This window comes from Nematolebias whitei, chromosome 5, assembly GCF_014905685.2.
Source record: "Nematolebias whitei isolate Nwh7 chromosome 5, NemWhi1, whole genome shotgun sequence".
Taxonomy (NCBI): Eukaryota; Metazoa; Chordata; class Actinopteri; order Cyprinodontiformes; family Rivulidae; genus Nematolebias; species Nematolebias whitei.
The window spans coordinates 20,244,372-20,260,311 of record NC_056502.1 but is presented as its reverse complement, the minus strand read 5'-3'; the positions used below and the strand labels follow the sequence as shown (position 1 = coordinate 20,260,311).

General features: G+C 41.2%; 1 protein-coding gene across 2 annotated transcripts in view; it reads left to right on the top strand.

Moving 5' to 3' along the window:
• si:dkey-12j5.1 (probable assembly chaperone of rpl4) overlaps nt 1-2,771 on the top strand; it is a 49,492-nt gene extending 46,721 nt beyond the window's left edge. For both annotated transcript variants that reach the window (XM_037676979.1, XM_037676978.1), the window contains exon 11: nt 2,367-2,771. In XM_037676979.1, the coding sequence (XP_037532907.1) occupies nt 2,367-2,540 (174 nt within the window). In that variant the 3' untranslated portion in view covers nt 2,541-2,771. The remainder of the gene's footprint in view (nt 1-2,366) is intronic.
• The last annotated feature ends 13,169 nt before the right edge of the window (nt 2,772-15,940 follow it).

Genomic DNA, 15,940 nt, shown 5'->3' with positions numbered 1-15,940 from the left:
CCTCTTTACAGTCTACATAAGTAATGTAGGTCAGATCATCCCTGATGCATCCTTACATTTCTATGCCGACGATAAAGTTGTTTATTGTCGAGCTAAAACAGTTGCTAAGGTTTTCCAGCTTTTACAGTCTGCATTTAACATCATTCACTCTGATTTGTTCAGTCTCAAACTGGTGCTAAATGCTGATAAAACCAAAGGGATGTTGTTTTCAAATGGGAAGTCGTTACCAGCAGTCCTTGCTTCTATCTTATCTATGAATGGTGTTCCTATAGAGTTTGTCGATTCTTATAAACACTTGGGAATCTTGGTCGATGCACATCTCTCTCTTTTAAACCTCGTCCAAAACTTGGTAAAGAAACTGAAAGTAAAACTGGTTTAATTTTTTAGAAATAGATCCTGTTTAACTCTGAATGCAAAAAACACCTTGTAGCTGCTACTTTCCTTCCCTCCATTGATTACGGTGACATTATTTACATGAACACTCCTACAAGAACCCTGCAGATGTTGGATGCTGTCTATCAAGGTGCATTAAGATTCATAACTGGCTGTAACTACCTTACCCACCACTGCACCCTGTAGTCGCTGGTTAACTGGACATCATTAACTTCACGTAGCCTCTCACTGGTACATTTTCATCTTTAAATCACTTCTTGGTCTGCTGCCTTCATACATCTCCTCCTACATGTCACTACGTGAGTGCAGCTACGGCGTGCACCCTCAGGACATTATTACATGCAGTGTCCCATCAGTGTGGACCAAATTTGGAAAAAGGGCCTTCTCCTATTCTGCTCCTGTTTCCTGGAACACCTTGCAAACAGATCTGAACTCTCGACCTTGACCTCTCTAAGGGATTTTTAACAACTGCTAAGATCAATACAAAAACCAACGCAGACGTTCCTGTTTTTAGTTTTCTATATCACTTTATAATGTAGCACATGTTTGTATTTTGTTTTATATCACTTCTTTTATTCACTTTTCATTTTATATGCTTTTATATGATTGTTTTAGTTGTGTGTACCTCATCTGTGTTTTTTGTTTAAAACGGGTCTCTCTTGTAAATGAGTCCTCATGACTCAATGACACTAACCTGTGTAAATAAAGGTTGAATGCATGTCACCTGAGCTTTTCATGCCAGAGACAGAGTTTCATTCAGGCCCAAAAAATATGATCCGGTCCCAGCCCGCGGTCATCATTTCTGAACCCCACCCGGCCCGACGAATTAACAATAATTACAGATCCAAACCCAGAACCTCCCCCCCCCCCCCCCAACATTTTTAATTAGTTATTAACGGTTGGGCACGCGCGGCTGAATAAAAAAGGTGCAGAAGATCGGAGCTGAGGGGGTCTTTGTCCTTTCATGGCCGTAAAAGAGCATTTAAACCTGCTTGCATTCTGCAGTACTCAGATATGGTCAGCTCTGGCATGTCTGCTTTGATTTCTCACCTGTTTGGGTCATCGGCCACACGCGTCTGCTGAGTGCAATGGCCGACGGCCCAATGAACGTCCATTTGGGCGATGGATCGCTTTCTGGCAGTCTCATCTGAAGCTTCACTGAACTTTTTACCTCTTTCAAGGCCGGTCAGCTCGCGGTGAAATGGTCGCGTGCAGCTGGTCATTGTATGGCAGGCCATGTTATCATATAATTGGATCGCGGCTTATCCGCTGACCCAATCAAAAGCCCGACACCAACCCAGCCCGCACATCCAGCACATTATCATGGCCTGGCCCACCCTGAATTTGGGTCGGGTGGGGCCGGGCTTAGGGCTCGGGTTAGAATTGACAGCTCTAGCCAGAGGTTTAAACTCTGAATAAAATTATAAATTATCTTATGTTGAGAAATGACTGATGAAAATCACATTTCACATGAGTTGTCAATGACTCTCAGCTACTAACACCACAAATTTTAACTCAATTTCTGTAAAATTGACTGAGTTAGAGCCATTTATGGGTATTGCTGATTACCAGTAGTTGTGGCAGCCATCTTAATTTGGATAGTCTGTGCTAAATGAGATCCTAGGAACATCAATAAATGTTTAAATGGGGAGAAAAAAGTACAAAAGTGAATGCTTTTAATAGAACTGGCTCTAACGGTATATTTTAGTGCCATCAAAAACAATACAACTGATGTTTTTATTTACATCCAGAGATCGCAATTTGTTGACTCTCTTTAAAACCCTCATATCGCTTTCATCAACAAAGCTAAAGACCACACCTGTTGCACATACACATCAATGTAGAAATTATTTTATTCACTGTTTACTAAACTAAAAACATTTTACAATCTGTTTTGTTTATACTCATGTTGTCAACAACCCTTTAAAATCCTTCAGAGCCTCATCTCCCTTGGTTTTTTTTTGTCTTTCCAGCTGTACAATAAGTTACAATGTGACGACCAGCCCATGTTGGAACATGTGGAGCAGCTGCTGGGAGAACTGGGAGGAGAAATGGAGGCAGAGGAGGGCGAGCCAGCCTTGGAGGATGACTATGAACCTTGTAGTGAGGAAGAGGACGACGATGCCGAGGCCCCAATGGAGCACTGAAGGACTGCACTCATGATATCACTGCTCGTTGTGCTTCCCTGTAGTTTTTTTGTTCTCTCTTAAGTGCCTTTTAAAATGTTTCTCCCTCACCTGCTTATCAAGGATTAAACTGATATGCCCAAACAGAGTGGTATTAAACCCTACAGTCTACTCAATCTTTTTTTTTAGTCGAGTTGTTAAATGCTTTTGGTGAAACAAGTGCGTACTTGAGTAATGCTTCGCTTAATCTCCTTGACAGATGCCGATGAAAGAAATTAGTTTTAGAGCTTTAATTCTCACCAGCAGAAAAGCAAAAATAGAAAAAACATCTTGAATGCTTTTTCCCCCTCTTCTACACTCCTACGCAATAATGCATCACAAATGCACGCATACAACCAAACCACAAAGGGAGCATGCTAATTACCTTGACTCTTCCTCATTAAAACACATTGGAACTGCCCTCTGACAAACACTTTATTATGTCTTTACATATCATTTTAATACTTAAAGGCTTATGCACAAGGCTGTGAACTTTAAATGCTTTTTGTGTGGTAGACCTTTGTAAAATGCTGTTGTTTGTAGACTAAGGTTTTTGAAATTTTTACACCAAAAGCAGAAAAAGTATTGATTGTAAAGCAATTTACTTGGTTCAGGGCAGATAAATTATTCAGAAATGATTTTTTACAGCCCCCTTTATTCCCAAATCTTTAAAAACATTCAAACGTGAAGAGCTGCTTTTATTGCCAATCTGTTTAATAAATCAGTTCTAACATGACCTGGTTAGATTTATTTTACAGGATGTGTAGATTTAACTCTTAAAGGACAACGTTTTCACGATGACGAAAGAAACTAAAGCAGCAATAAAGCAGTGCAGTTTTCAAACAGGAGAGAAATCAATAAAACAAGATTAAAAAAGAAGATTACAACTTGAAAACTATGCATCGCTCTAAATTAAAAGCCTTGTTAAAGGTATAGTTGCAGTCAGAAGTTAACATACATTCATCTCAAGCATGAATGTCAATAATGAGCCTTTTATTGATTACATGTTTTCTTTCAGATTGTAATAAAAGATGCAACTTCACTGATTTTTATAAAACTTTGAACACAAAGTCAAAATGATACATATGGGCTCAAATGTTTTCATACACCCAGGCTCATTTGATCAAATGTTTTTTAGCCAACAAGTTTCTGATGTAATTATGGCTAGATATTTAGCCACTCTTCTTGGTAGATTGATAGTATTTAAATAAATTAATTGGTTAGTTGGCATGAAGCCAGTTTTTAAGCATGTCCAATAGATTTTTCATCAGTCCTGTAGTTTCAGTCAGAAACCAGTTCTGATGAATGTTTGAGCTCTTTGTTCAAGTATAGTTGCTGACTTGAGATGAATGTGCCGTGCTTGTGGGTAATCCTCCTTTGTTATTTCCATCTACTTTGTGTAAAGCATCAATACCAGAGCATGATGCTGTCACCACCATGCTTGACAGCTCATTTAAAGTTGGGTCTTAAAGCCTCACTTTTGACTCCTCCCAAAAGTATCACTGCGGCCAAGCAGCTCGATCTTTGTCTCGTCTGACCAGAAAATGTTTGGTTTGTCCACGTAGGCATCTAAATTCCATTTGAGCTTTGTGGTGTCCCTTGTGGAACAGGGGCTTTTGTTGCCAGCACCCTCTCAGATTGTGGTGATGTAAAGCCGGCCTCGGTGTGGACTGTGACTCTGGTGTTTTGTCAGTTTCAAGTTCACGGCAATCTACACCGTTTGCCATGGAAAAGTTCCTGAACATCAAAACTGTTTTCCTTTCACCTGAGCTGTCAAACAAAATCTTTTTTTTTATTTTGGCAAAGAAAAGCTACAAGCTCAGTCACTCATGACCAATAATTAACACTCAGTTGGCATTCTGGAACCTTCAGAACTACTTCTCTACCATAATCCTCAACACTGGCTCCCCTCAGGGCTGTGTGTTGAGCCCCCTCCTGTTCATTTTGCTCACATATGACTGTGCACCTACCCATCCTGGCTGTCACGTTGTATAGTTTGCAAACGATACAGCGGTGATTGGATGCATCACAAACAATGATGAGTCCAGCTACAGGCAGGAGGTGGAACACCTGGAGTGCTGGTGCAAGAAGAACAACCTCCACATCAAGGTGAAGAAGACGAAGGAGATAATTGTGAATTTCAGAAGGAGCAAACAGACCTCTCCCCCACCCCCCACACACAGGATCTGTGGTGGAAGTGGTCTCCAGCAGCTAGTACTTGGGTGTACACCTGAAAAACAACCTCAGCTGGGGCAACAACACCACTAGCATGATCAAGAAAGCTCATCAGAGACTCTACTTCCTGAGGTGGCTGAGACGAGCTGGGCTGGGAAGCTCAGTCCTCACCTCCTTCTACAGGTGTGCAGTGGAGAGCGTTCTGTGCTCCAGCATCAATGTGTGGCATGGAGGCTGCACAGCTGCAGAAAGAAAAGCTTTGCAGAGAGTGGTGAAGGCTGCACAGAAGACTGCTGGGGTCAGCCTCCCCACCATCACAAACATTTACACCTCCAGATGCAGGAAGAGGACCACCTGCAACAGGATGGACCCCACATACCCATCATACACTTTTTGCCCCACTCCCCTCAGGCAGGAGGTCGCAGACCATTAAGTGTAGAACCACTAGACTGAGGAACAGCTTCTACCCTGAAGCTGATCCCCAGCCAGAAAAATCACTGTAATGCCACTTTAATTGGAGATTTGTCACTATCCATGCTGCCGATTTCTTCCCTTAAGCTGTTCTATTCATACCCATCTGCTCACAACAGACTCATGTTCAGGCCGCTGTTTAATACACCATATTATATTATTACTGTTTAGCATATATATTAGATCCTTGTATCCGGTTTTTTTGTCCTTTATATTTTGATATTTTTGGGTGTAACTGGGACCTTAAACAGTTTCGTTCCACCTCATGTACCACATGTGATGCGTATGACAAGTCTCCTTGAACCTTATTGAAAGATTTAGATGAATGTGTTTAAATGTATAATTCTGACACTGTGAATTGGAGAGAAGTCACATAAAATTCAAACTTGTGCACCTAACAAATGTTAAAAAAAACATTAAAGTAAGAGGCAGCGGTAACTCGGGTGGTCAGTGCTGCAGTCGTTATCCTGAGGTTCGAGCCCAAGTTGCATCAAGAAGGGCATCCGGTGTAAAACAAATTGCCAAATCTTTCATGTGGTGCTGTGGTGGCCCCTGAAGAAGGGAGAAGCCGAAACAAACTTTTATTAAAGTTGTGTGTTGTATGACTACTCCACCCTGGTAAAAAAAATAAAAAAGGTTAAATCAGTCAATAAAAGGCACAAATGAAAGACTTTCATATACAAGATGAGTGTTTGTGAACTTCCGACCACAAGCGTACGACCTATTTATATCCATTTGAAATGAAATATTGAAAGAGTATGCTGTTAAACACCAGGAGGCAGAATGTTGGTGTGTAGGTGCATGAAAAACATAAAGCAGCCAGTGTTGCTCTTCTGAGAGACATAAAGCACAATAAAATACAAAGCAGGACAGGATGTAAGTGATCTGGCTGGAGCATAAAATAAAAGGATTGATTTAGAGAGAACCAACGTTACTTAAAGCGTTCTAGACGAGTAGAAGGGCTTTAAAATTGATTCTAAAAGGTGCAGTCAGCCAGTTCATCACTAGAAACTGGGCTGATGTGATCCAGATTTCTTTATTCCTTTTATGATTATTATTATAGTGGTTTTAATGGAGAAATGGAGCAAACGGTTACTATCAATCTGTAAACAATGTTTGAACATTCCCGAGATCCAAGATGGAAAATAATGCTGAACAACTTCGACATTAGATCTCAAACGCTAATTTATTAGTTATTCCTCGAGGTATATAATCATTAACAAATGAATGTTTTTAAACTACTTTTTTAAAATCCAGACATGTTATTATCCGGTGTAATTTTCACTTTTCTCAGGTTCTGATACTTTAGTAGCACATTGGAGTTTCTTTCTCCCTTGGCTTTTTACAGAAAAACACCCTAAGATTTAACAGGTGCTCTGCAATGCACAGCCATTCATTTAGGTTCTTTCTCCATGCGTCATCCCTGTTAGAGTGAACTCAACACACCACGGGCACCCGCGGCTGCTCTGGGGCCGCTTTGAAGAATTTCATAACCGGTAAACGAGAACGTTATCTGAGATCCTGCTGCTGATTGTGCCCCGGCTGCAAGCGGAGAGGCCTGTACGGGGGGACGTGAGGGGGGTTTAGATCCTGTGATCTGATAATGCATGTTTACATTTAGGAAGCATAAAATGCAACACAGGAGGAAAAGTTACAGTTAAAATTGTGTGTGTATGTTGTAAAATATCACAACCTAATGTGACATGATGTGTTATTTGTGGACTGGGCTCAGAAATACTCATGTCTGCGGTGTTTAGTGTACCAGCACAGGCCTCGAGGAATTTCTACCTGCAGCCATTCTGTCATCTAGTATTTGCTTTTTCAAAAATTTAACTCACTTTATTGTGGTTTTGTGTTTACGTGTGTGTGTGTGTGTTGTGGCACATGTCTGTGCGACTCATCCGCAGAGCTGTGTGATTAATGACTTCAGGGGGTGGGTGAACACTGGCGGTCAACCCCATCTAGTTATTTTGAGCTGACTTAGTGTGAATGGGCCACTGTGGACACAAAGCCTCAGGTGATCTCGGCCGTTGTCTCACCTGTACACCAGCTTCAGGATCGGGGGGAGATTTACACTTTCTGAGAGGCGGGAGGAAGCGTTTTTATTCAAGGATGCTTGTTAAGTCCCCATGAAAAGATATGGTCCCCCACACACACTTTTGTTGACTCCTAAAAAAAACAAGAAACTTCTTTAACTTTTATCAATTCATTGCTTTTAACAACTGTTGTTTTTTTAATCCTTTATTTTACAAGGAGAAACTCATTGAGAACAAAAATTTCATATCCAAGACTGTCCTGGCAGAGAGCTGCTATCTAGGGAATCCATGGGAGCAGATGGTGGGGGTAAAGGGCCTTGCTCAAGGGCCCAGAGTGGGGCAAATAAGGGTGGAGGTAGGTGCGGATGGTTCACCTATCCCACCCACATTTCGATGTTGTCGGTACCGGGAGTTAAATGGACTGTATTTATATAGCGCCTTTCTATCTTATTGAGATATTCAAAGCACTTTACACTACAATCTGTGCCTCATTTACCCTTTCATACAGCACTCTACTAGATCTACAAAGCTAATTGAACAAATCATTCTAAAGAGATTAATCAGTGCTTTATCACATTCATACACTGATGGGACACGCATCAGAGGCAATGAGGGGTTCAATGTCTAGCCCAGGGACACTTCGGCATGTGACTGCTGGTGGATTTGAACCCCCAACTCTTACATTAGAGGACGACTGCTCTAACCACTCAGCCACAGCCGCCCACTGAGTTGAACTGACAATTTTCCAATCACAGGCCCACCTTCTCTAACCTCTGTGCCACTACTCCCAAACATTGTAATAACATTGTATTACCATTGTAATAACATTTGTATTAACATTGTAATAACATTTGTATTAACATTGTAATAACATTGTAATAAAACTGTGGACTAAGTGGTTAGAGCAGTCGTCCTCAAATACAAGAGTTGGGGGTTCGATTCCACCAGCAGTCACATGCGGAAGTGTCCCTGGGCAAGGCACTGAACAGCTCATTGCCTCCGATGTGTGTCCCATCGTTGTATGAATGTGATAAAGCACTGATTATTCTTTCTACAGAGCTATTATAGCGCTGTATGAATGGGTAAATGAGGACATAGATTGTAGTGTAAAGAGCCTTGAGTGTCTTGATAAGATAGAAAAGTGCAGCCCATTTACCATTTTACTTAATAAAATAACCTAAATAACAAATAAAATAAACAGCTAAATACCTTAATAAAATAGGGTGCATTTGCACATGACCAAAAAACAAAAAAAGTATTGTTTATATCAAATAAAACACTTAACAACGTGATGTCTTTTTCTCAATTTTTTTTCCAAATACCCTTAAATATGTTACTGAAACCAGCAACTTCATTTTAGACTAGATTGAATTTAAATCCGGGTAGAAGAAGCAGCAAATTGAAATTACATTTTTCCCCTTTTCCATCTGGACTCAAGGTACAGACAGTAAGTAGCTGTCCTGGGAGCGAAGTGAATAACCTGCTGTCCGCTTGTGATTTATACAGACGAGGCGATATGAAGGGAGCAGACCCAGCACGGCCTTATATATAAGTACGGTATATACCAACGATTGAGTTTACAAGGTGATTTATTTCAAATAGGTGCAAACCTCATATATATTTTCAGAATGTCTTAATGCAATGTGCAGTCAAACATTAAACAAATTCCTCTTTTCTTTACCTTTAGGCAATGTCAAGCTATCTTTAGAGACCCCTAGCTGCATGTGCTCAGTCTCCAGGGAAACCAAGCCATAATTAGTATTTGTGTGTGCATATTCATGCCTGTATGTGTTTTTTAATAATCATCGTTAATAAGACGGGGTGAGAATAATCCAGGATTAACAGCTTAAAAAACTGCATGTGTTGTCATAAAAAAAACAAAAAAACATCCTGATTGGGTTCTAATCACTAAAATCCAGTCCTGCCTTCAGTGTGTAATGATACATCCACATCACCAGCTGCCTCTGCATCAGATAACTTCAATGTTGAAGATGTGTGTGCGCAGTTTGTTTTGTTTTTGAGCGTGTGCGTTTTGTTGACTTAACTAGAGAGTTAAGCGAGGAGCTCCTCTGAAGGGATTAAGGGGGAAATTACTAGAATATAGAGACTTAAAGCTGAAACCGTTTAAATGGAAACAGGAGGAAGGAGTTTAGAAAAGGAGGGGGGGGGTATGAGATGCTGCGCTAATGTTTATACTTGCATTCACATGTTCATTTGTGGAGAACGTCTCCTTGAAGTCACACTTGAGCACTCACATTTACTTCAAGGTCTTTAAACAATTCGTTCAACCTTTCAAAGGAGCTGCTGGAGTGTGCATCATGGATATGCCGCTTGGATGCAAGCGAGGTTTATATGGGTATTCCAAGAAACAACAAATAAACCTGGAAAAGTGACAAATTCAAGTAGGGCAACAGAAAGCCGAGGACACGCTTGTGCATCGACGGGAACTGTCTCGCTCATCGAGATGTGTTCTTACCTTTAAGCTGAATTAACAGCATAATGGTACGATGGTTATCTAACCCAGCAGCCTCGTCGAGCAGCCATGAATCAAATGATCTTTATCGTCTGCAGTGAATCCCAGAAAACTTGCTATGAAAAATGTTTTGGTCTCAAGTTTTTTTTTTTTTTTTTTTTTTTGCAGAAAGGCATTAAGTCTCACAATTACCTCACAGAGAGGGGATCTTCATTATTGATCTAAATGTTGTTGTTTTGGGTCAATAAGGTTATTTTAGATTGTCCTTCTGCTGCTATTGTCTAGAGACTTAATGTGCTCATACATCTCTGCATGTTTGTATGTATGCTGTTTTTACAACGTGTGTGTGCACACACACACATAGTAATCTTTGGTGGGAACATCTGTCTCTCAGAGATAACATAACCAGGGAATTAGCTATGCAGTCTTACAACTGAGCATCACATCTCACTATTACAGCCTCCTAAATTCTACCTTATTACACCTCCATGTTTGTGCAGATGAGCGTAAGCAATGTGCTGACAGTGTCATGTCCTTGGGGGGTCGGGGGGGGGGGTCGTCTATACTCTATGCCAAGTTTAAGAATATCACCGAGCCTGCTACCTCTAATCCGTAGATCCATTGTGAACAAGAATTCACAGTTATTTCAGTAGGATAGCAAGTTCCATACAAGCAAGTCTTTGACGGAGCAGAGCAGTGACGAATCCTGATAAATTTTTTGGGTTGTTGCAAAAATGATATGTGCAATTTGTAAAATGATTTCAGGCTTAGTTTAATGATTGTTTATTTGGTGGCTCATTTGGCAGAGCTGCATATATGTCTGAGGGTCTGTCACTCAGAGCGGGATCTGTGACGGCTGTTCGCATGCAGGTTTTTACTTTTTATTTTTTTGTGCATGGGATTTCAACATAAATGTTAAAATTAAATGATAATGTTGAAACCTGTGAATCACCCCTAATCACTACTAGAGTTGCATTCGGGCATAATAAATCTGGCCTGAACCGAACCGAGCCCGTAGGTTTTTTTCCAAGACCTACCCGGACCCAACAAATTACCCGTAATTAGAGGGCCGAACACGAAAAACATCCAACTTAAAAAAAAAAAAAATTAAACTTTTACTGCTTTTGTAAGCAAATCAGTTTGGCATGATCATTTAAAAATGTAATGAAAGGAAGTTGTAAGATTTGCGTTTATTAACAAGATGCCTAATGGATATTAACATACAAAATGAATAGCCTAAAATATCAACTCTAAAGAAAGGCTATTATACAGATGAATAAAACCGTTTTTTAGAGCATAAACATTTGGAAAAATATAGAACAATGCTAATTTAATTGAACACACTGCTTGCTTTGGCTTTTGTAGATGCTGCTACTTCCTTCATGCAGATGACAGCAGGTGTGAAGACGCGTGCGACCGGTGATCAGCTGATTGATCCATCCATCCATTATCTTTACCCGCTCCTTCCTTTTTGGGTAGCAGGGGTCGCTGGTGCCCATGTCCAGCAGTCACTGTGCGAAAGGTGAGGTACACCTACAAGTACAAGTCGCGTGTCCGTTTTGACCAGCGGGTCAGTGGACGCGCGGCCGGTGACAGGTTGTCCACCTGAGCTTAACGCGACTTTTTAAACTTCTTTGAACCGGATGGTTGGACCTGCCTCCTCCTCAACAAATATATTAATACAGTTTTATAGTGTGCATTCTTATTTTGTTTCCTATATGATTCTCAAAACCGCAGAAGCCTGAGCCTACGTGCACAATTATTGCACAATGCGCCAGCAATCTCTTCCACAGTCTGATTAACTGCTGCACTCTTCTTTCTTTCTTCATCTTCTCATTTTATTTGTGCTGTATGAGTCGAAAAACTGCATCAAAGCCCGAGACCGGCCCGGCCCGCACATTAATCACATTAAAATGGCCCGGACCGGCCCTAATCCGGGTCGGTCCAGGCTGGGTTTTGTGTTCGGATTAGAAATGCAGCTCTAATCACTACCGGTTTGGGTCTACATTTCTGTGAGAGGTTAACTACAAAAAGCAACAAAGTTCATGCACAATAATCCAAGTATACAATCCAACAAGTTTCAGTCAAGTCATCTGGACAGTTTCTTTTTTTGTGATAAAAACAGTTTGACATGTCTGTCAACGAGGAAGAGGGCCGGCACCGGAGGAGGGGGCGTGTCAAAGACACCATCTTAGCACCAACATAACAGGTTTGTTCCACTTTGGAGCAAGCTGTTGGGGGAATAATCAGTTTTTTGATGTGTATTTCCTTGACTGATGAAACCTTCTGGATGGAAAGTGAAACGTTTCAGCACAAAAAAAAAAGAAGAAACTGTCCAGATGACCTGACTGAAAAATGTTGGATTAACTACAAAAACAGTTGTTTTCTGAATGGATATCGACAGCCCAGCTGACCTTTGATCTCAGATTAACCTCTGACCCCATCTCACTGGCCCTGACTGCATGAATCCTGCATTCAGTAAGGCTACCAGCAGGAAAGCTCGTCATGTTGCTAAGAGTTGTCGATTGATGCTCACCTCGTTGTGACCACGAGCTGCTAGCCTGAATGTTTGTTGCTTTCATCCAACATGAGCAGCAATCTTCACTTTCTTCTTAAATTCCAAAGAATTGTAATATATATGATGCATCACCCAATTGCCTTTATGAACAAGCTGCCCATGGAGCAGAGCAAAAAGGAGGTGAACAGAATAAACCAAATAATAGGGTGTTCTGCTGGATAAAGGCTTTTTTTCTGCTTCAGAATTACACACAGTGATACATTGTATTGAAGTTAAACCTCTAAACAGCCTGAATCCAATTATCTCTCCGTATATCGCAGCAGCAGCAGCGAGAGCAGTTTCTTCTGACGCATCAGTGGTGACAGAATACTCTTTGAACTGTACTTTTAGAGGAGTTCAAAAGCCCACAGAAGTTGATGAAACAAGGTGATGCACCAAAAAGGCATAAAGTGCAGCATGCAATATGATAAATATAATGCGGGTCACCAGATGCTTCAGCTGATGGAGACTTGAATTGTGGTTTTAATTCTGTCATTCTAATCTTGAGCAGCTCAGTTCTTTTGAACTTTATTTTTCCTGTGCTGCTACACCTGGAGCCACAGAGATCAGGTAAAAAGATGGAAACTGAAGTTGAACGGTACAGCTCCATATGTCACACGCGACTCAAGAAAACTTTTAATGAATGTTCCTGTAAGAGAAAAGGTGATGAGAGGGTTGTTTTGTAACAATGATAATAATAATAATAATAGTACAACATCACGCAGTGTGCAGTGGAGTATTTTGCTGTATGACAAGAGGAACACTGAAGGGGTGTAATGGCGTCTTTTCTTCTGCCAGAGAACAGCAGGGAAAGTTGAACTCAGCCCCGCTGACTTGGCTGGATCAAAGACAAAGGTAGGAGCCAAATAATAAAAATAAAAATGAGTATGACACGGAGAAGTGTCTCATTTATACAACATAGCAATTCTGGGTTGATGGAACGTTCCAGTCGCCACGAGGGGCACTTTTTACAAAACGCCATCTATGGCATCTACCCCCAATCTAACAATCAAATGTGGTGCCAATAATGAAAAAAAAAATAAAAAAGATTCTGCCCGAGCAGCGAGCTCTTTGTGACTGCTGATGTGTTTGACTGAGGGCCAGCTTTAGTTTTTATTCCTCATTAGTTCTCAGAAGCTGATTGATTGTGGAAACCGCTTCCTCTCAAACATAAATCAGCTCCGTCTCTGGGTGGGGAGGGAAAAGCCCATGCACAGCAGCAAAACATGAGCACACCAGGGGGCAACTCTTAGGGCTTAGGTAATGGTTTAATCAGTCACTGACAGAAAGTACACTGATCTTGTGATTACTAATTTCCACATGACTGCAGTCTGAGTGTGTGGGAAACTTGATCTGATGTTAGAATAAAATGAAGAGCTCAGGTCCTCCATATTAATTGATATTTTTGTTTAATTGCTCTAAATACTTTAATTCGGAAAAGGGTGGATTGCTCTCTTCAGGTTGATGGTGAGGTTCTGCCTCAAGTGGAGGAGTTCAAGTGTCTCGCTGTTTTGTTCATGAGTGAGGGAAGAATGGAGCAGATGAATTGGTACAGCAGCTGCAGTATTGTGGACTATGTGCTGGTCTGTTGAGGTGAAGAGTGAGTTGAGCTGTAAGGCAAAGCTCTCTGTTTATCATTCGGTCTACGTTCTTACCCTCACCTATTTGTCACGAGCTCTGGGTAGTGACCGAAAGAATGAGATCATGGATACAGGCAGTTGAAATGAGTTTCCTCCACAGGGTAGCTGGACTCTCCCTTAGAGATTGGGTGAGAAGTTCAGTTATCCAGGAAAGACTCAGAGTAGATCCTTTGCTCCTCTGCATCGAGAGGAGCCAGTTGAGGTGGCTCTAGGGAGGTGCTTCGGGCATGTCCAACTGGGAGGAGACCCGAGGAAGACTCGGGACACACTGGAGAGACTACGTCTCTCGGTTGGTCTGGGAACACCTTGGAGTCCTCCCAGAAGAGCTGGAAGAAGTGACTGTGGAAAATGTTTGGACCTCCCTGCTCAAGCTGCTGCTCCCACGACCCGACTTCAGAACAAGCGAAAGATAATGGATGGATGGATGTTTAATTGCTATGACTCCCTCTGAAAACAGATCTTTTGAAGTGAAGTTCTGTGGAAAGGTTATAAACAACATTTTAAGTTATGTCGATATGGCTCTTTGAACAGCTTCAGTTTGGAGAAAGTTTAATTCTGAGCCGTCTGACTATGGCTAGTCTGAGCAGGGCTAAGACTAAAGGACACTGCTGTTTATCCCAATTCCATTTTCAAAAACGTTGCAGTAGTTCATGATGCTTTGTAAATCTTTACACCGCACTCTGGTATACATTACAATGTTTCTTTTATTATCTAAACTTGATGGTTATTTATAAGCATCAGTAGAAGCAGCAGTTTTGCACTTGTGGCAGGAAAATCGTCACATTTTTGTCCAAATATCCATGTAAAATAAAACTGACAGCAGTGTAACCATTTCATAAATAATGTTTGTTTATACAGCTATGAAACATTTGAGATTGGAGTTGCTTTAAGACAGCAGCACTCCATTAGCCCCACTCTGACCAACGAGGCTATTCAAATAGGAATTCTGTTGCTTTTTAGCACATGTGACTGTCTTTATGCCTGCCATTAAACTATAGCAGGGATTTGAATTCTTATGAAGTGCAGAGAATATGAGGGAAAAAGTGGGGGACTGAGCTTGTTTTGTATCATCCTCATTATCAGTTTTAGAGGAGCGAGAAGTTCCAGCACAATCGAGTTTCACTTGGAGACGAACTGAGCATTCAGAGTGTGTGTGTGTGTCAGAGAACGAGAGGTAGAGATAGAGAGGTCTGATGCTGTAACAGCTGCTAATTATTGCTGCTCTATGTTTCAAACAGTCTGTTTGATCTTCTGTCCTGTGGAGAAAGATAGTGATGCTCTGTTTCTCACATCCCTAAACACACACACGAACAAAAGATAAAGGGTCACAAGGAGGAGAAGGTACACTTGTGCTCTAATTACTGAGCCTCTGCAAGAGCTGACTTATACTTCGAGACGGTACCTCAGGACAGGGAGTATACATTTTGTGTCTTGTCTTTTTGTCTGTATTAACGTCACCCCCCACTGCAGCCCCCTAGTGCGGGGCTGTGTTCTCTGATATCACTGAGGGCAAATCAATTCAATTTCTCAAAGCACTCTGGGTAGTCTGAGTCCATAGACCATCTGGATGCCGCTCTGTTCTCTGCGGTGTCCTGTTCCCCGAGCGCCAGCCGCTGCAGCTATCAACTATTTGGCAAGAAGCTTTATTACCAGGCTTGAATGCATAGCAACAGTTACCATCATCCATAACCCTTGGCAAGAAATGCAAGAAAGCAACTCATCTGTTTTATTAATGATGCAAAAAGGTTGGGCTTTTTTCACTGCTTAATGCATTTTCTGCTACTCTAAAGCAGCTTGAAATGGGGCTGGATGAATGTGATTTTGGACTAAATGACTTAAGTGTTTGGCAATAAAAGAACAGATAACGCTTGAAAATGTGTACTTTTTAAAGAGTAGTCTGTTTTCATTAGAATAAAAAAGGCATACGTACTTTTGATGAAATAGTATTTTACAATAATCTTTAGGAAGATCGGAAACATCAGAATGTGTACGAATGGTAGTTGCAGTACACCCTGACTCCTCCAAAAATA